The sequence below is a fragment of the Carcharhinus amblyrhynchos genome, chromosome 11, assembly GCF_965287045.1.
Source record: "Carcharhinus amblyrhynchos chromosome 11, sCarAmb.v2.hapA, whole genome shotgun sequence".
NCBI classification, from domain to species: domain Eukaryota; kingdom Metazoa; phylum Chordata; class Chondrichthyes; order Carcharhiniformes; family Carcharhinidae; genus Carcharhinus; species Carcharhinus amblyrhynchos.
The window spans coordinates 62,043,537-62,064,882 of NC_137334.1; the positions used below are offsets into that span (position 1 = coordinate 62,043,537).

Genomic DNA, 21,346 nt, shown 5'->3' on the forward strand with positions numbered 1-21,346 from the left:
TCTATACAACTCATGGAGCTTTTAAACCACATCTATCTTGCTCAGAAGTCAAACAAAAACCTGTGTCTTGGGTAATGCAACACTTCAAATTTGAAGTTGCTAGATTTCTCCCGTTTACAGAATGTTTAGTTTAAAGCTTTTGGGTAGTATTCACATTTTCAATTTAGATAATTGTTGTGCTCCAAATCAAGTTACAACACTATTTCCTTGGACACATAATTGAAAGGAAGCCCAATATTTTGACCTAGGGAGTAATAGCCCCAGTGGACTCACTGGATTACTTAAACAAATAAAATGTATTTTTCTTTAGATCTTTTCACCAATGTAAATACTATTATTCCGAAAAGACTCTGCTGCTCCTTTCCATCTCCTAGGTGCTTCTGTAAGTTACAGACAATAGTTCGGACAAAGAATCTGCCGCTATCCACAAAAGCGACTGATCATTGTTTGATGACATTCTTCCTCACAATTTTGTTAATCGATTGTCATTGTAACTGAAAATTCTTCTGCACTACTCCTAATAAAGAGAAAAGACCATTCAAAAAATTGTGACCTGTCACATTATTTCCTTGGATTTCTCTGACAAATTTATAGATGCCAATCTACATTATGCCACTCCTTGAAGCAAAATATGCCATCAAGGTGAACTAATTTCAACTTCTGATCAAATACTACATTGTGCATATATCCCATATGACAATTTAATTGGCATCAGCTATTAATACCACTCATGAACCTTAACCCCTTATTTGCTTTTTAAGCTCACAATCCAGTTATTGTAAATTTGTTGTTTCAAATTGGACCCACTCTGGTCACATTTCAATCCTGTGGATTCTAACTGTAATAAGATAACATGTACATTTCCAAACATCACCTATTTCTCTCATTCTTCAAGTCAGAAGCAATAGCATCCTTACCTTCTCCAATCATTACAACTCCAATGGACATGCCCATAAACTTGCTTTTGGTCCATACATGTGTATTTGCACACATGTTTTTCTCTTCACACTCTACATAAAATCCTGAAACAGGTGGATGATGGGATACCTGCTCTGCCACAAATCTTAAATGATAGTCTGATTGGCCACTTCCCTCTGTCCCATCAGAACACTTTGTCTTCTGCTGACAACTCTGTGATGAGGTATTGGATGATGTATTGTTTATTGTGTTTTTTGGTACATTCCATGAACAGTGAAATGTTTCACCAATAATTGGATTGTATGGTTTCTTAGCAATGGCTCCTTTGCGGCCCTCATGGAATGAAGTGAGGTAATACTCAACAAAGCGGATCATCCTCTCTTCGGGGGTAGCACCATCTGTGATAGCAATGAAGAGGTCTGGATGGGACATAAAATCTGCATACATCTCCAGCAATGAACGTTTTTCCAGTATGAAGGTTGGAAGAACCACCTGTGATAAATACAGGAAAGTACATTTTAAATGCACCCTTAATGTAACCTCAATCTAGTGAAATTTTGCAAAATGGTAATTAGCAAATAGGGTGCTATAAGATAATTAGGAAAACCATTTGGCCTATCTTAGCTCTTCATATTCTTGGGTGCCTTTGTTAGTTACACAAAGTTGAGTCTGGTCTCCGAAGGTGTGCACCTTGCAAGTAGACTTCCCAAGGGAGCTCAGATGATTGTGTTGGGCTGGGTGAGGGGGGGGAGGGCGTCATGCCTGGCCACAACCGCTTGACAGCAACAGTGCCCACTGGCAATGCCGGCTTTAGGGGGGGGGGGTGTAATATCCAAGGTTAGGCTGGTTTGCATGCTCTGCACTGGGGCAGGTTTAAAGATGGTGCCCCATCTTTAAACCTGCCCCAGTGTTAGAAGTAGCTGGTGGGACAGGCGAATCAGAGGCCACTGATACATGGTGGAACTCGTGCCTTCAAGACTTATTTCTAACTGCTGCATTATCTGGCACAGAAAACTGCCATTACCACTGGCAGCTTCAATTATATTGGCCTTTGCCGATACCAGGGAAAATCCTTGCTAATGTGTTAAACATTAAATATATCAAAATGTCCATGAAACTGTTATTTTGGAGCCTGCAGAGTTTATTCATTGTTTCAAATATGAAGCATCAAATCTAGTGTATGTTGTATTTAAAAACAATTTGCTTTACGTATGTATTCTTCCTTCCTTTCCTATCCCAACTCAATTCATTGATGCAAAGCTCACAACAAAGATCCAAAACTGAACCGTCAATCTGTTGAAACTACAACATAGGACTACTTGCACGCCAAACAGCATAAGCAGCAAGTAACAGACATAGCTAAGCAATTCCACAACTAATGGATCAGATCTAACCTCTGCCATTCTGCCACATCAAGTCAAGATAGGTGATGGGGCAGTTAAACAACTCACTGGGGGAGGAAGACAAATATCTCCATCCTCAATGATGAAGGAGACCAGCACATCAGTGCAAAAGATAAGGTTGAAGCATTTATAACAATTAGCCAGAAGCATTGAGAGGATGATCCATCTTGGCTCCTCCAGAGATCCTCGCCATCAGAGAGAGGCCAGTCTTCAGCCTCCAATATCAAGGAATAGCTGAAGGCACTGGACACTGTGAAGGCTGCGGGCCTTGGCAATTGTAAAGACTTGTGCTCCAGCTCCAGAACTTGCCATGCTCCTAGCCAAGCTGTTTCTGTACAACTGCTACACTGGCATCCATCCAGGAATGTGGAAAATTGACCAGGATGTGCCTGGTTAAGGAAACAGGGCAGATCCAACCTGGCCAACTGCCACCCCACCAGTTTACTTTCGGTCATCATTTAAGCGGTCATCAATAACACTACTAAGCAACACTTACTCAGGCAGCACAGTGGTTAGCACTGCTGCTTCACGGCACCAGGGAGGGGTGCAATTAGGGCCTTGGGTGTCAATCTTTGTGGAGTTTGCACATTCTACTCGTGTCTGCATGGATTTCCTCTGGGTCTCCAATTTCCTCTCAGTCCAAAGACGTGCAAGTTAGGTACATTGGCCCTGCTAAATCGCCCCTTAGTATCCAAAGACATGTAGGGTTAGGTGGATTAGCCATGGTAAATACGTAGAGTTATGGGGAAAGGGTGGAGGGACATTCTGGGTGGGATGCTCTTTCGATGGGCCAGATGGCCTCTTTCTGCACTGTAAGAATTGTCTGGTTCTAACAATCTGCTCATGGACGTTCAGTTTGGGTTCCGCCAGAATTACTCAGTTCCTGACCTCATTACAGCCTTAGTTCAAACATGGACAAAAGAGCTGAATGCCAGGTGAGGTGAGAGAGACTGACTTTGACATCACAGCAACATTTGACTGAGTATGGCTACAAGAAGCGCAACCAAAACTGGAGTTAATTAATGCAGCAGTTTCTCAGAGTAATGTCATATGCCTAACCACCTTCAGCTGCTTCACCAATGACCTTCCTTCCATCATAAAGTCAGAAGTGGGGATGTTCACTGATGATTGCACAATGTTTAATACCCCGCAATTCCTCAGATATTGAAACAGTCCATAACCAAATCCAAAAGACCTGGACAATATCCAAGTTTGGGCTGAAAAGTGGCAAGTAATATTCACGCCACACAAGTGCCATGCAATGATCATCTCCAACAAGGGAGGATCTAATCATCGACCCTTGACATTCAATGGCAAAAGCATCACTGAATTCCCCCACAATCGACATTCTGGGGGGGTTACCATTGACCAGATTAGCCATATAAATACTGTGGCTACCAGAGCAAGCCAAAGTCTAGGAATCCTGCAGTGAGTATCACACCTCCTGACTCTCCAAAATCTGTCCAACATCTACAAGGCACAAGTCAGGAATGCAATGGAATATTCTCCACTTGCCTGGATGAGCACAGCTCCAAGAAGCTTGATACCATCCAGCACAAAGCAGCCCGTTTGATTGTTACCCTGAACATTCAATCCCTTCACCACTGATGAACAGTAGCAGCTGTGTAGAAAATGTACTGCAGGAACTCACTAAGGTTCTTCAGGCAGCATCTTCCAAACCCACAACTACTACCATCAAGAAAGACAAGAGCAGCAGATGCCTGGGAATACCACCACCTGGAAGTTCCCTTCCAAGAGACTCACCATCCTGACTTGGAAATATATCACCATTGTTGGGTTAAAATCCTGGAACTCCTGCCCTAGCAGCACTGTGGGTGCATCTACACCTCAGAGATTGCAGCAGCTCAAGAAGCCAGCTCGCCACTGTCTTCTCAGGCTGATGGGCAATAAATGCTAGTCTGGCTAGCGATGCCAGTACCCTTAAATGAATTTTAAAACATATTCTCTTTCTCAAAGTAAATCAGCCAACTGAAACTCAACATCATTTAGCAAATCAACAATCCTATCCGATCTTGCAAGCCTCAACTAAAATATGATTAGCTTCTCCACATGCATGGCGTTTGTAGTTCAAATGTCTCTTGCAGAATTGAGGTTTGTGTAAATCACCATGTAAAGAGAAAAACAAACATATACAAACAACATAAATCAAGTTTCAAGCCTTGGCTTGAACATCTGTTTGAACTATTCGAAGCTTCAATAGACACAATTTTCATTTCTCTTGAAATGCAAGAGGAATGCATTTTCCTTGAATCACTTTCATGTCCTTCAATAGATCAATGGGAACTCGGTTACCTTTGCTTGTTCAGAAAACTATTTTTGTATATTTCATAATTTCAACCAACAGCTGCTATCATAGTTCTAACTTTTATCTTTTTCTCTTTGCATTTTTTTAGTTGACATCATTTCTGAACTTAATTGGGACTCTTTCATCTGTCTCTAGTAATGTGGGTAAGGTTCTTCTTTAGCTCCAGCCTTGTTTTCAACCCAACAATTGTCAGGATTGGAATATTGTTTTTCATATCCCAGTTGGTCAACTCTTCAAATCTCTTACCTCCAAACCCCAGTTAGGACCATTTTTAAGAACATAAGAAATAGGAGCAGGAGTGAGCCATCTAGCCCTTCGAGCCTGCCCCGCCATTCAATAAGATCATGGCTCATCTGAAGTGGCTCAGTTCCACTTTCCCGCTTTCTCCCCATAACCCTTAATCCCCTTGCCTACCAAAAACGTATCTACCCGTGTCTTAAATATATTTAGCGAGGCAGCCTCGACCACTTCAACGGGCAGAGAATTCCAGAGATTCACCACCCTTTGAGTGAAGAAGTTCCTCCTCAATTCTGTTCTAAACTGTCCCCCCCCCCAAATCTTGAGGCTGTGCCCTCTAGTCCTGCTGTCTTTTCTGCGCGGGAAGAACCTCTCCACCTCTACCCTATCCATCCCTTTCATCATCTTATATGTCTCAATGAGATCTCCCCTCATCCTTCTAAACTCTAACGAGTACAAGCCCAGTTTATTCTGCCTCTCCTCATATCTCAACCCCCTCAATTCTGGTATCAGCCTAGTGAACCTCCTCTGCACTCCCAAGGCCAAAATATCCTTGCGCAAGTGCGGCGACCAAAACTGCACACAGTACTCCAGCTGCGGCCTCACCAGTGCCCTGTACAGTTGCAGCAAGACCTCCCTACTTTTATATTCAATCCCCCTCACTATGAAGGCCAGCATCCCATTCGCCTTCCTGACCACCTGCTGCACTTGCAAGCTGGGTTTTTGCAACTCACACACAAGGACCCCCAGGTCCCTCTGCACCATAGCATGCTGCAGCTTTTCACCCTGTAAGTAATAGTCCTTCCTACCATTATTCCTACCAAAGTGGATAACCTCACACTTGCCAACATTGTATTCCATCTGCCAGGTCCTCGCCCACTCGCTCAGCCTATCTAGATCCCTCTGCAGACTTTCCACACCCTCCGCACAATTTGCCGTTCTACTAATCTTTGTGTCATCAGCAAATTTCGATACCTTACACTTGGTTCCCTCCTCCAGATCATCTATATAAATGGTAAATAGCTGAGGCCCCAGCACCGATCTCTAGGGCACTCCACTAGTCACCAACCGCCAATCCGAATAGCACCCATTGACACCCACTCTCTGCCTCCTATTTGACAGCCAATCCCCTATCCACGCTAACACCCTACCCCCAACTCCATGCCCCCTAACCTTCTGTAACAACCTCATGTGGCACCTTATCAAACGCCTTCTGAAAATCGAGAAACACCACATCCACCGGTTCCCCTCTATCCACCGCACTAGACACATCCTCATGGAATTCCAATAAATTCGTCAGACACGACTTCCCCTTAACGAAACCATGCTGCGTCTGCTCTATCAAACAATTCTTCTCTTGTCTACCCTCCTTGCAAACTCCCTTGCATCTTTTAGCGGTACTATAATGGTGAATGGGAGAGCTTGTGGCACAGTCGTAGTGTCCCTACCTCTTGGTTAAAAGTTATAGATTCAAGTCCCACTTCAAAACTTGATGGCCACGGAAACAGGTTGATTATCAGCCTGAAAATCCTTCCAATATGCTTGATGATAGAGGGCAAGGGAGTAGTTTTTCCTAAGAAGCCATACAGCAGAAGGCAGCAGCAAACCATATTAGTATTTTACTGAGCGTGATCACGTATCAAGTCCCTAGTTGCCAACAACCTCTTAAGACATGGTATGAACAGCAGAAGGAGGATAATGGTAAGTCCTCCTGAATATTTCTTCCCAGCTCCAAGTTCCATCCTAGGTGCTCCAACTGTTCTATATCCAACTAGTTTGAAATGAAAGTTATTTCATCATCTCCTATTCTGACGTAAATATACAGAATTCCTCTCATTCCTGCATTTTTCTTTGATCCTACAATTCTCTGATGTTTGAAATTCAGGTTTCAGTTCATTTAGTCAACAGTATTCACTAACTGGCATCCCTGCTAGTTGCTTTCCTCCCAAGAACAATGTCTCATCCCCTCTCTTGCTTCCACGCCTGTCCTGAGCCCTTGCAGTGAAGATTTGGGCTTTATTACTTTTCTAATAAATACCAGTGATCTAGTCACTACCTACTAGTTCTTCTCTTCAAACCTTCCCAACCTTGCTGGTGCATGACAGTTTCATCACCTTAGTTTCCTCATTTTTTTAAACTCCCTAATCTAGAGCTTGTAAATAAATGATATGTTTGCAGAAAATCTTTTAGTGTAATCAAACTCTTTGATTCAGAGCTCAGGACCATTGGCATTGTAACAATAACAACAGTAGTTAATTAATTCACAGGTAAATAACCCAGGATAGCTCAGTAATTTTGTTCTTTAAATTGGAAGTAGTACGATGGTTGTGCTGCTAGACCTGGAAAGCTCTCTAAGCCATTAATATTCACAGCTATTAACACGTCATCAAGCTCTTTAACACTTCTTGTGATCAGAACATCCAACATACTCAGCTGAAGGGTGAGGAACTGCAAGCAAACCTTTGCTTCCTATTCATAGGAAACTAAAGCAAGAAAAAACAAGATGCAATGGGGAATTTTGTAGCTTTTGTTTAAAAGAAACTAGATACTCCTAAGACTTTTTTTTAAAAAACAGCTTAGGCAGATAGGTACTAAAATAATCATAGCTAAAAACAGTTTTACTTAACGATTATTTATGTGAAATAAGATAAAAAGTCTTGCCTTAATTTATAAATCATTATATTTATACTGGATGTCTCAAAATGCTTTTACAGCCAATAAAGTACATTACAAATGTTAATGATAATATTACAAATTGTTATGCTTACCATACTGCAAGTTTTTATACTATGCACTTACTCGTGTCAAATCCATACCGAGCTTCAGCTGAGACAGTAAGTGCAATATTACACTACGCTGCTCTTCTACAACTCCAACATCATCCTCTTCATTGTTCTCAAAGGTATCTTCCGTCTCATCATCTGGATTTATTGTCTCAGGCTCCTAAAGACAAAATTCCATTGGTAAACATGATCAGTGTCATTTGTTTTATAGTCTGATTTTAGACATATCCTTTCGGAGTCACGTGTACAGTTTTCATACACTAGTATGAATAATTTATCAAATAAACAAATGTTCAAGTTTCTGTATCTTTAATGACAGGCTCTGGGAGTATTTCATCTAGAAGTCTGTATAAAATAAAGGCCAAAAGAATTGCACTTATACCTCTTAGTGTGTATGATTAAGGCACAAAGCAGTGTGATCATGAATTTGCATCATAAGAACATAAGAAATAGCAGCAATGTTCTATTCCCGAAAGCCAGTTGGCGAAGCATAATACTGAAGCCAATATTGACTCAATCTTACACTTACTTACAAAGTATAGATCCCAGAGTTTCAGCAAGTCTCTCTTTATACATGTTCAGGGGGTAAAACCCCAATTAGTGTCCTCTATATTAGATCAATTAAATAATCAAACAAATTGACATACAATTATCAAGCCATTTGGTTTTCTAAACCTTCTTCACCATTCAATAAGATCATGACTGATCTTCTACTCTCCAATCCTGCAACATTCACATATCCCGCAGTTCCTTTAGTATCCAAAAAAATCTACCAGTTTCAGTCTTCAAAATACTCCTGAATGAGCATCCAAAGCTGCCATGGCAGGAAAATTCAAAAGATTTTAAAAGCTTTGAGTGAAGAAATTTCTCCTAATCTCAATCCTAAATGATCAGCCCCTTATCCTGAGACCATGACTCCAAGCTGTAGATTCCCCATCATGGGAAAGGCTCTCAGCATCTACCATAAGGAATTTCATGTTTCAATGAGATCACCTCTCATTCTTCTAAACTCGAGGGAATAAATAGAGGCCTAATTGTCCCAATCTTTCTTCACAGGACAATCTTCCATTCCAAGAATTAGTCCAGCAAACCCACACTGTATTCCCTCAATGTCAAGTATATCCTTCCTTAGGTAAGGAGACCAAACCTACAAACAATACTTCAGGTCTCTTTGCACTCTCCTCATAGCCTATTTTCCTAACTAACTTTATTACATCAGAAAATTTGGATACATTGTAATCAGTACCTTTATCTAAATCAATGATATAGATTGCAAGTAACTGAGGTTCAAAATGGATTCCTCAAGTGTCCTACTTGTTACAGCCTGCCAACCAGAAAATTCCGTGGCCTGAATTTTCAAGATGGTGGGCACTCCGTGGATAGAGAACACATCACTGCCAACTGCAGTAGACCTGATGCCATTTCACACTCTAACAAATGCCGATTGGCAAAGGGCAGGACTACCTCTGAGGGGGGTCTCCCTAATGTAAAATCCAGCTCAGGTTGGGAAGAATGCTGGAAAGAACCCCATCAGTGCAATTTCACATCTCTCCCACCGCATCTTAGTACCACCAGGGCAAGAATTGGAGAGTGAAAATCATGGCCTCTGTGTATTTCTACACTTGGCTTTCTGTCTGTTTACCAGTAATTCATTCCCTCCAATATATTACCCAAATTCATGAATTTTAATTTTATGCATTAACATTTTGAAAATCCAAATATTCTACTTGTTAGTATTTGTGACAAAAATGAGAAATGCCAATACATTTGATATTAAAAAGGTGGATAGCAGAATGTTTGTAATATCTTTTGTAGTAGCTAAGAAAGTGTTAGATTGCAACATAAATACCAGTAATTGCAAGTGATAATAATTGATACATCTCATTGTTCAAGAGGTGGACATCTACTGCAATACGTTGGTCATATACCGAGTATGAAGAAGAAATAATACAAATGCAAGAAATATACTTTAAATTTATTCTGGGTTGGAAAGAAAAATATCTGCATTTGTATAGCATTGTTTACATCCTCAGGCTATTCCAAAGCATTACACAACCAATTGATTGCTAAAGACACATTAGTACTTCCAAGGTCTCCCTCATTAGAAACAATATTTTTTTCATTCGGATAATAAGCAGGATTTTCCAGCCGCGCTCGCCCCAAGGCCAGAAATTCTCGCCCAAGATCAACGGATCTTTGCATGGTCTGCCGCAGCCTGCTACGATTTCCATGGCAGGTGGGATGGGAAAATTCCACTCAATGTATTTTCCATTTCTATTTCAACTTTTCAGAATTCACAAAACTTTGCTTTTATCTCTGAACCTGTGAACAGATTTTAGTGTCAGTACATTCAAGAGCTAAACAGCTTTTTTAGTTGGTGGAAAAGCAACTTTGGGATTGGATAAATAGATTGCACCTCCTCCAATCTGTTCGTTCTTAAGTTTCAATGTCCTCAGAAGCAATTTGAGAGATTACGGAATTTTAATAAAAGTAATTGTTTAGGTGCTCCAAAATGCATGCATCTTTCTGTTTAGCAAGACCATAAGACATAGGAGCAGAATTAGGCCACTCGGCTCATCGACTCCACTCCGCCATTCAATCATGGCTGATTTTTCTCTCATTCCCATTCTCCTGCCTTTTTCCCATAACCCCTGATCCCCTTATCAATCAAGAACCTATCTCTCTCTGTCTTAAAGACACTCAATGACCTGGCCTCCACAGCCTTCTGTGGCAAAGAGTTCCACAGATTCACGGCTCTGTGGCTGAAGAAATTCCTCCTCATTTCTGTTTTAAACGAACATTCCTTTAGCCTGAGGTTGTGCCCTCTGGTTCTAGTTTTTCCTACTAATGGAAACATCCTCTCCACGTCCACACTATCCAGGCCTCACAGTATCCTGTAAGTTTCAGTAAGATCCCCCCATCATCCTTCTAAACTCCAACGAGTACTCAACCATTCCTCATACAACAAGCTCTTCATTCCAGGGATCATTCTTGTGAATTTCCTCTGGACCTTTTTCAAGGCCAGCACATCCTTCCTTAGATATGGGCCCCAAAACTGCTCACAATATTCTAAATGGTGTCTGACCAGAGCCTTATTCAGCCTCAGAGGTACATCCCTGCTCTTGTATTCTAGCCCTCTCGACATGAACGCAAACATTGCATTTGCCTTCCTAACTACCGACTGAACCTGCACGTTAACCTTAAGAGAATCTTGAACAATGACTCAAGTCCCTTTGTGTTTCCAATTTCCTAAGCATTTTCCCATTTAGAAAATAGTCTATGCCTCCATTCCTCCTTCCAAAGTGAATAACCTCAAACCTTTCCACGTTGTATTCCATCTGCCACTTCTTTACCCACTCTCCTAACCTGTCCAAGTCCTTCTGCTCCCTCAATACTGCCTGTCCCTCTACAAATCTTTGCATCATCTGCAAATTTAGCAACAGCACCTTCAGTTCCTTTCGGCAAATCGTTAACACGTATTGAGAAAAGTTGTGGCCCTATCACTGACCCCTACAGCACACCACTCGTCACTGGCTGCCGTCCTGAGGGAGACCCTTTATTCCCACTCTCTGCCTACTGCCAGTCCACCAATCCTCTAACCATGCCAGGATCTTACCATTAACACCATGGGCACTTAGCTTATTTAACAGTCTCCTATGCAGCACCATGTCAAAGGTCTTCTGGAAATCTAAATAAATCGCATCCACTGGCTCTCTTTATCTAACTTCCTTGTTACCTCCTCAAAGAACACTAACAGATTTGTCAGACATGACCTTCCCTTGACAAAGCAGCGCTGACTTAGTCCTACTTTATCATGCATTTCCAAGTACTCTGTGATCTCATCTTTAAGGTAAGTCGCATACTTTTTAATATGTAAATTTGTCATGTGATGTGGGGGAGGCTGGCAAGACCAACATTTAAAGCCAATCTCCAATTGCTTAAAAAGATGATGTTGAGTCTGTGATAATTGCACAATGCTGTTGGGTAGGGTGTGCCAGAATTTTGACAATGAAGACAAGATGGATATTATTTCCAAGTCAGGATACTGTATGACTTGGCAAAGAACTTAGAGGTGTTGGCTCCGAGCGCTGCTAATCCACAATAAGTGTAAAAGTGATTCATCATGAAATTTTTAGTTCACTTATTTTTCATTTAACACTGAATTTATACAGTTAAAATGTTACTATTGAACCAGATCAAAGAAATCCAACATGCAATATTTTGTGGAATATAGGCAGCAGATACTCCACCACTAGTGCACAGTGGCAGCAATGTGTACCATATACAAGATGCCCCATAAGCAACTCACCAAGGCTCCTCTGACTGCACTTTCCAAATCAGTTACCTCTACCACCTAGAAGTATAAGGGCAACAGATGCATGGGAAGACCAACACTGCAGATCACACACCAACCTGATCTGAAACTATACTGTTGTTCCTTCTCTTTGCTGGGTCAAAATTCTGGAACTCCATTCCTAACAGCAGTATAGGTATACCTACATCACATGGGCTGCAGCAATACAAGAAAGGAGCTCATCAGCGCCTTCTCAAGGACAATTAGAGATGGACAACAAATGCTAGACTAGGCATTAGCGCCCAAATCTCATGATTTTTTTTAAGAATACAGTTTAAAAAAGGCCTGCACATTTCTACATATATTGATATGGTGTTGCACAGCATAAATTTGGGAAAATACATTCAGCAGAATTTAATGGAGTTCACCAGAGCCATTCAAAGCCAATTATCTGAGTCTACCAGAATTTGATGGTGGCTCAGAGGTTTAAGGGGCTTGTGTAGATCTCCCATATCTTCCAGAGGCAGCCCAGTAAATCTTGTTTACCAGTAGCCTATCAGAGGTAGGGAATTCCCTATTGTCATACATTCAATGACTGATGGAATGGCCCAGCAGCAGGGAAACCAGGTGGTGGGGATATTGCACTGAAAATCACTCCCTGTCCAGACTTGCAACATCCCTGCCCCTCTTTGTCAAGAACAGCTTTCCCAAGACCTCCATCCCAGGGATCAGTGATGACTGCTGGCCAAAAGCTCAGAACACTAAGCAGCAGCTACTATTCTCAGTGATGCTGCAACAAAGGATAGAGTTTAGCTTGAGACAGTATCCCTTTCTACCAGTTGGCTTCTCATGTTATCAAGGCCCCAGCTGGATGGAAATTCCTCCCCCAAGAGCTACCAACCTTAGATTGACCAGCAACTCTTGGGGGAGGAATTTCCATCCAACTGGGGCCTTGATAACATGAGAAGCCAACTGGTAGAAAGGGATACTGTCTCAAGCTAAACTCTATCCTTTGTCACTGTCTAAATATTATACAAGCTGTTTGTGACTGCTGTTATTCTCCAATGTTTTTGCATCCCTTTCTCAAGGGCAATTAGGGATGTGCAATAATTGCTGGCCAGAATAAACAAAAATTAACGAGAAAATCTCAGACCAGCAACTTGTGTGCATTTTTGCAACTCCATTTATATGCCTTGCTGAAGTTTCTCCAACTCAAGAGGACACATCCAGACGTGTGTCTGAGCCAACTGGAGTTAAATTTCTCTCTTTTCATTTGACACTTTTTACAAAATGATGAAAAGGCATGGGCATAATTATAAAAGCTATTTATAAAGAAATATTCTGGTAAACCTGTTTGGCAACTCAAAACAGCTTGAATAACTAACACTGCACAAGTCAAATGCCTGTAACGACAGAGACAAATGAACTTTAACAGGGACCTATGTGAGGCAAGTAGATGGATGCCGACTTGCAATGACAATACGCTATTTTTACCAAAACTTTAGCTTGCATTGATTTTGCAGGAAATATGACACTCAAATTAATATGGCTTCCCATTCAATCATTATGCACAGCAATGAATAATCTTAGGTCAGAGGTAAAAAAAGGCATGGACATTATTAGTCAGTCACACAGAAGGAAAAAGGAACATGAGCTTGTAAGCCAACATAGATTGTCATAGGAGTGGGGGAAACGGTGGAGAGGAGCAGTAACTTAATCCAAATCCCTGACAAAATTAAAAATAAATGAAAAGGGAGTGCGATACCTTGCACTGTCTCCTCTGATTTAAAAAACACATGTACACGTTTTAAAGCTAGCTTTATATAAATAAAACTGTAAATGCAAAGTGGCTGAAATACAGATGGAAGGAGATGTGGGGGAAGGTGGGGTGGAAGGGGAAGAGAGGGACTAGAAAAATGAAGGGCTTAGAGGAAAGAACATAACTTGAAAAGTGTGTTTTGCAGTGTGGATCATCAAATATAACAAAATACTTCTAATTCTCAACTAAAATCGGATCCAGGTCAATATAAAGGAACAAAACATAGAATGCAAAGTCAAGCAAATAACTCAAACCAAAATTTCAAGTTGAGAATTCAAATTCAACTTATTATCCAACCCAATTGTCCTAAAACCTCATATTAGGCTCAATTTTATCATCAGATTGCACCCATTTTCAAGCTTGAAAACTTGGTAAAGTCAGACGTGAGGTGAGTAGCATGATCCACGCCTGCCTCCGCGTTGGTTTCCCTTTACCAAGGCCCAAAAATGGCCATGATTGGGACCACGCCCAAAACATGCATTTAAAGTGAGTTAATGGACTGCATGCACAACAGCAGTCCAATTTGGGCCCTCCAGTTAGGAGTTAAGTGCCGAGCGTCTGATGGCTCTTTGCCTGAGATCAATGAGGGTCTGCCCGAAGTCAGGAGGGGTCTGCTGCCAGAGATCTGGGGGGGGGGGGGGGGGGGGGGGGGGGGCGGCGGTGGCAATGTCTGTGGGGGCCAAGGCACTATCTAGCCCAGGAGTGATGTGGCAGGGGAACTGTGCATGTGCATGTGCAGTTGGGGACACCAATCATAGCTGCAGAATTTCGGGTGTGTTAAGCCCTGCCCCACAGGCTTCTGTAGCGCGTTTCAGAATCACTGATAGTTTTGCAGGCAGAGTGTGTATGGAAGTGCCTGAGAATGAGTCAAAGTTAGATCTGAAACACCCCCAGTTTCAACTTTACCCAGCACTTAGAATTAAAATGGTAAAATAGGGCCCTTTGATGAAACATCAAATAAATAGTGCAGAGCATTATTCTGCAGCAAGTCAGTGACCATAAATATACCCACTATAAAACCTGATTGCAGCAATCTAATTTGACATAATATTCACTGATACTTGTTTCCTTTTTCTGAACTAAATATATATTCCCTCATTACTGTTCACAGATGCTGTAAACAAGTCAGTTTACAAATAAATGCAAAACAGATAATAAAATATGGGAAAACCTTTGCATCTTCAGAACAAAGGAAATGTTTTACCAAGTTTCATGAAATACACTTTGAAAGGTGAAGGAAGGGTGAATACAGCTGACCATTTCTGCGATGTTCCAAAGCAGTTTGATTGGAACAATGTACAGGGAAGTACACAAAAATAGCTTCAGGGAATACTACCCCACTATCTCCCAATAGGAGGAGATGATGGACACACAATATAAAAGGACACCAGATTATGAAAATTTTTGACAAAGAAACTTGATATTGCTGAAATTAGCATCTAGCTTTGTGAAAGTAAACAGTAGGCAAAAAGCATGAGTGCAATTATCCAGTTATTCAGAATATGTGACTGACAAAGCTAAGATGTCAAACTTAGTTAATAACTAATAACTTAGTTAAATGGCTGAAAGAAAGAATAAATCTCACTGCCTTGCACCGAGTACTCCATTAATTATTGCCTATGATAAACTAAACTCAAACTGCAGAACAGATTAATGTTCCTTCATGGAATTACATAAGGTTTAATAAAGAAAACCATTTTCTAACATGCCAATGCTCCGATTAAAGTCTTGCAAATGGAGAATAATCCAAAATGGTTCATAATGCTGTGGTTTAGTTCTAAAAACTGGTTTTCCATATCTTTTTGAATTGGTAAGAAGTCTCTCAACACCAGGTTAAAGTCCAACAGGTTTATTTGGTAGCAAAAGCCACTAGCTTTCAGAACGCTGCTCCTTCATCAGGTGAGTGGTATTTCAGTTCACAAATAGGGCATATATAGACACAAACTCATTTTACAAAATAATGGTTGGAATGCGAGTCTTTACAGGTAATCAAGTCTTAAAGGTACAGACAATATGAGTGGAGAGAAGGTTAAGCATAGGTTAAAGAGACGTGTATTGCCTCCAACCAGGACAGTTAGTGAGATTTTACAAGCCTAGGCAATTCGTGGGGGTTACAGATAGAGTGACATGAACCCAAGATCCGTGTTGAAGCAGTCCTCATGTGTGCGGAACTTGGCATCAGCTTCTGTTCGGGTAAGCCTTCACGACATATGACAACGCAGAGTTGCTGAGCAGAGACTGATAGCCAAGTTCCGCACACATGAAAATGGCCTCAACGGGGATCTTGGGTTCATGTCACACTATCTGTAACTCCCACAACTTGCCTGGCTTGCAAAATCTCACTAATTGTCCTGACTGAAGACAATACACATCTCTTTAACCTATGCTTAACCCTCTCTCCACTCACACTGTCTGTACCTTTAAGACTCGCATTCCAACCATTATCTTGTAAATTAAGTTTGTGTCTTTATATGCCCTGCTTGTGAACATAAGTCCTCACTCATCTGAAGAAGGTACTTGAGGCTCCGAAAGCTAGCGCTGCCAAATAAATCTGTTGTACTTTCACCTGGTCTGTGAGTCTTCTTACTGTGCTTACCCCAGTCCAACACCTGTATCTCCACATTTTTGAATTGGTAACAAAGGAAAGAAAGTCTTCTAGTATTCTTCATGGTTAAAAGGTCTTTAAAAATGTGAAAAATTTTGGTTTACTAATAAAGACCTGAGCCCTACTTTCTGGATTTGCCATCAGCAGAAACTACCACAGATGGTTTCTCAACTTGAAGGAAAAAAACAAAAATAAGAGTAAAATAGAAAACAAAGAAAGTCAAGAAATGGTGATTGTGTGTAGTTAGCAATGTGTTTTACAACCTGAAGATTACAGAAGAAAGAGAAAAGCTGGGGGGAAGGCAAGAAATTCCAGAGTTTTGATGTACTAGAGAAGAGTAGGTTAGAATACAAGATTATGTAATGAAAATTGATTTCAACACAATGAAGATTTAGGGATGTGCAAGGTTAGCACATTTGAAAAGTAGAAGGAACAAGGCAGGCAAATTACAGCATAGAAGCATCTTGTGGGACACAACAACAAAAGCAGCCAGCACAACAGGATACAGCTCAAGGAGCTCAGACAGATAACCTGGAGATGCCTGAGAATACAGACCTTAGGAAAATTGTAAGGAAGTACCACTGGACAAGTTACAGCTTTCTTATTGCCTAATGCATTCTCCTGTAACCCTGGCTCAGCAAGATTCAATTGGTCACTCCACTTCTCCTCAAAATGATGAAAAAGTATGCAAGGGCATTTCTGTAAGGAGAGATTGGATTTCAAAATACATAAATTTTTATTGTGATTTTAATTCACATACAAAACCATCATCCCATTTAATCTTAGATCGGGTGAAGATGAAAAGAGCAACAGATGTAGCATTAGCCCTTCCTTTACCGTAATTAAATAAGATGAATAATTTGAAAAAACTGGATTGTCTGATGATTTGACCCTGGTACTCTTGCTAAATTACTTCACTGTATAGAATTCTTACCACCTTATCTTCTTGATCATAACTTTTAATATTTTTAATGTCAGATGACAAAAAGTAGTATTTCCATTCTATAATAGTCACTTGGCTTTCAAAATTATGCTGAGAATCACAGATAATTAAATCAAAAAGATTTTGCAAAGCATAAGTAACATCAAAAAAGTATTTGGCTGTGTCCAGGATTGCTATTATGAACTGAAGCTTTAAAAAAATCTTTACGAAACTCATCCCAGTGCATTTTCAAGTAATGGTGCTATTCTTTGTCCCCAGGGCAAAATAGCAAGCATTTATTCAAGAAAACCACGCCCAACAACCTTCCTAGGATTCAAATGTTTCCAAAACAAGATCCAAATTTAAAATATCAAACCTATTGCAAGACACAGGCATTGGAGTATTACAAGTACATTTAAAACATTCTTACATTGCGACATTTGCTTTTTTTCAATGTTTTAAAGCATTGACATGAGAAAAGAACTTGAAAAGTTGGAAGTTCGCCCCCAGAATAACTACTTTTTGAATTACCTTACCCGTGTCGTTTGGCAGGGTTCAGAAACAGGCTGTTCCCCACTAGCAGCTTTTGACTGATCTTTCTCAGTTGACGACTGATGTGCCCTTCCATTCTTAAGGTGGTCCGATAGTTGCAATTTGGGTTCCAACCATTCAATAGTTGTCCCTGAAACAAACGGTAGTTCAGCTTTGAATTTGTTCATTATCACACCCGGCAGAAGAATACTGCCATTGAAACTAGTTGCATTTCTTAGTAACAAGACAAAATGTACAAAGAAAAGGGCTATGATTGAAGCCTGAGGTAACACCCATTGTCGTCATTAAAGGTATCAGGATTCTGACTGGTGCATTCTTTTCAATCTATGCCTGTCAAACCTACTGAAATATGATAGGGGCAAGCAGATCTTGAAAATCATCCGAGACTGGAAAGAACAGCAGTGATACTTAAAACCCTTTCAGAACCATTCCAAAAAGGAAGAAATAAAAATATGATGTTGTACAATTGGAACAATCTAAAATACAGAACATATACATTTTTAAAAAATGGGAGAAACGAGAAGTTATTGCAAACTGTCCTTATTACAGTATATTGTTAATTAATAATTAATAGTCGTCTGTCATTGATAGAAGTTGAGCTTTACAACAGCTTTACACTGGCAAAGCAGTCCAGTTAATGTTTCATGGATCTCCGGTTGCTGCACCTCTTATCAGAGTAGTCTTGTTTCCTAATAAATTATTAAAAGTTCATCAATTTCAAAGGCACATCAAAATTATAAGGTTTCAAAACGTTTTCCAACCTAGGTCAACACATAACTAATCTGTACAACATTTCAGAACTTCAGAATTGCTTTCAAAAAAAGTAATCAGTAATGTCTTTAGATCTCCTTCTCTGTTGGTATTATCTATTCAAGAGAACTGGTAAATGCACTACACCTATACCGATGAAACATATGCTCAAGGAATATTGCCATCTTCACAATTTTCCAGATTGGAAAGCACATCATTGCCTCTCAGGACTGATGATGAGGGTTGGATGAAAGAGGAGGAATCTCTTCTTAGCTTTCTCTTTATTAAAGGAGAACAACCACAGTTTTGTCAATGTCTCAGTATAATAGAAGTCCCTCATCCCTGCTACCACTCTAACAAATCTCTCTGCCTTGACATCATTCCTAAAGTGTGGTACTCCAAACTGACCACAATATCCAAGGTGAGACCTAGACAGTGACCGATTCTTCTTGTATTCTATTCTTCTCATAAAGTGACAACTGTCTCAACTTCCGCCTTCAAAAGTTTGTGTACATACACCTTTAGGTCTCTTGGGTTCCTTTTAAATTGTACCATTAAGTTCATACTGCCTCTTCCCATTCTTCTTACCAGAATATATAATTTCACACTTGTATTAAATTTCATCTGTCCTGTGTCTGCTCATTCACTAATCTGTTGATGTCCTGGAACCAGCAAGGGGGCAAATCACATTCAAGTTATTAGTTACTAATGAGCCAGATTTAGTTTACAGCCTAACTGTACGAGAACATTTTTCTACCAGCGATAATACAATTGAGTGCAAGTCTTTGAAAGCGAGAAACATGAAATGGGTACTGAGATTCTAGCTCTGAGGTACAGGCCAATTTATGCCCCAAGGTGGGGAGAACTCTAACTGCTAAATCTACAGAACCATTGTGGACAGCTAAAGGGGTAAGAGACAATATGAAATAAAAGAAAATACATACAGGAGGTGGTCTTATCAGCTCGTCAATTCATAAGCCAGGAAGATCTGTCATTTGTATTTGTGCATTTGGTGTGAATGCACTGCTAAGTGAGATGACTGACATTTAAGACTTATCTGGATAGACACATGAACAGATGGGATATAGGTGGTTGGTCTAGACAGGACAACATCATCAGCACAGGCTTAGAGGGCCGAAGGGCCTGTTCCTGTGCAGCCGGTTGACTCACGAGCCAGTAAGATTGAAAGAAGTAAAGAAACTGGGTTCGCTCCTGGTTTTTTACCTCTCTTGATGAAAACGGGCCTGAATTGGCGGCTTTGTCAGGCTGATTTTAATATTTAAACCTAAATTTAAATATTATTAGTGAGTCCAGGTTGCACTCGGGTGGGTGGGGGGGCACGCAATGTTCAGGGGAGTAGGGGAGTGACAGTCTCCCAGTGCACAATACATTATTGTATATAATGCATTGACAGATCATGCGCACACGCAATGCTGTGATCTAGCAATCATCAGCTGGCTTCCTGGAAAAGACTCCATCCACTCCCCATACTGGCAAGAATTATACTTTGCTTCATTCTTTTCTCTAAATGGCATAAGATAGCATCTGAGAGAAAATTGGAAGCAATTCTCTCCCGTTTTCATGCTCTTTCAGCACTTACAATCTTTTTTGGTAAGGTCACCCCCTCGGTGTGAAAATTAGCACAAATCCTGGCAAATTGGAAGGATACAAAAAGCAGCATAGCACAAACTACAAATCAGAAATAAGCAAAAAAAAACTTGCAAGGGATATCAAAATCAATACTTTTTTTAACAATTATGTAGGAAATGACCAACATGGAACCCCTAATAGTGATGATGTTGCCATTAGAAATAGATGTTGAATGATTATTTCGTATCAGTACTTACAACGGAAAAAAAGGATAATGTCAGAAATCCTAAGGAACCTCACACTGAATTGGATCAGGGGCTCATCAAATTGAGCAGCACAAAGTAATGAAATAAAAAGTGACGCTAAAACTGACAAATCTTCAAGCTGAGGGTGTTAAAGGAAGTGAATCACACATTTCAGTTATCCTAACTTCAAACCTCTTTCCTTCTCTCAATTCAGAGACTGCTTTTTTCGAGCAGCATGTTGCACATACCACTGGGGGAGGTGTTTTGTTTTACACAGAGGGAGGTGGTGGCCTGGAATGCACTGCTAAGTGAGACGGTCGAGGCAGATACATCAATGATATTTAAGGCTTATCTGGATAAACACATGGAGACAGGTTACAGGTGGCTGGTCAACATGACAGTGCAGGCTTTGAGGGCCGGAGGGCCTGTTCTTGTGCTATATTGTTCTATTCATTGTTATTTAAGAAGGGTTACATGAGAAAACTTAGGGAATTATAAGCCAGCTAGCCAAACACTAGTTGTTGGGAAATTATTAGAATTAAAAATGGAGTGACTCACCCTTTAAAATATTTTCAACTGATCAGAAAGAGTCAGGATATAAATGTTTATGTCATAGAAAGTGGTTCATCTTCAAGGACTAAGAGCATTCTGGAAAGATTTGCCGTTTTTACAGGCACCGACTCAGAGCTAATGCAAGGATTCTTGTGGCTGCTATTCTTGGAAAAGTCAACACTTTACAAGAACAGGTAATTAAGCAATTTTAAAGAAATGGAAACCTCTTGACCCAGGTGGACTGTTTGCAATAGGGTCAAATAGCTTTTTGGAGGCGGGGGGGGGGGGCGCTCACAGAGGAAACAAGTCTTTAAAACTGGATTGAAACGCTGATCAGTTGTTTTACTTTG

General features: G+C 40.5%; 1 protein-coding gene across 3 annotated transcripts in view; it reads right to left on the reverse strand.

Annotated features, from left to right (window-relative positions):
• The window catches only part of osbpl11 (oxysterol binding protein-like 11), a 100,092-nt gene that overhangs the window by 32,551 nt on the left and 46,195 nt on the right, over positions 1-21,346 (reverse strand). For 2 of the 3 annotated variants that reach the window (XM_080199243.1, XM_080199244.1), the window contains 4 exons: positions 17,844-17,989; positions 16,941-17,084; positions 7,684-7,827; positions 918-1,410 (listed from right to left, as the gene is read on the reverse strand). In XM_080199243.1, coding sequence (XP_080055369.1) covers positions 918-1,410; positions 7,684-7,827; positions 16,941-17,084; positions 17,844-17,989 — 927 coding nt within the window. The remainder of the gene's footprint in view (positions 1-917; positions 1,411-7,683; positions 7,828-16,940; positions 17,085-17,843; positions 17,990-21,346) is intronic. The other variant, XM_080199245.1, reaches the window with a different exon arrangement.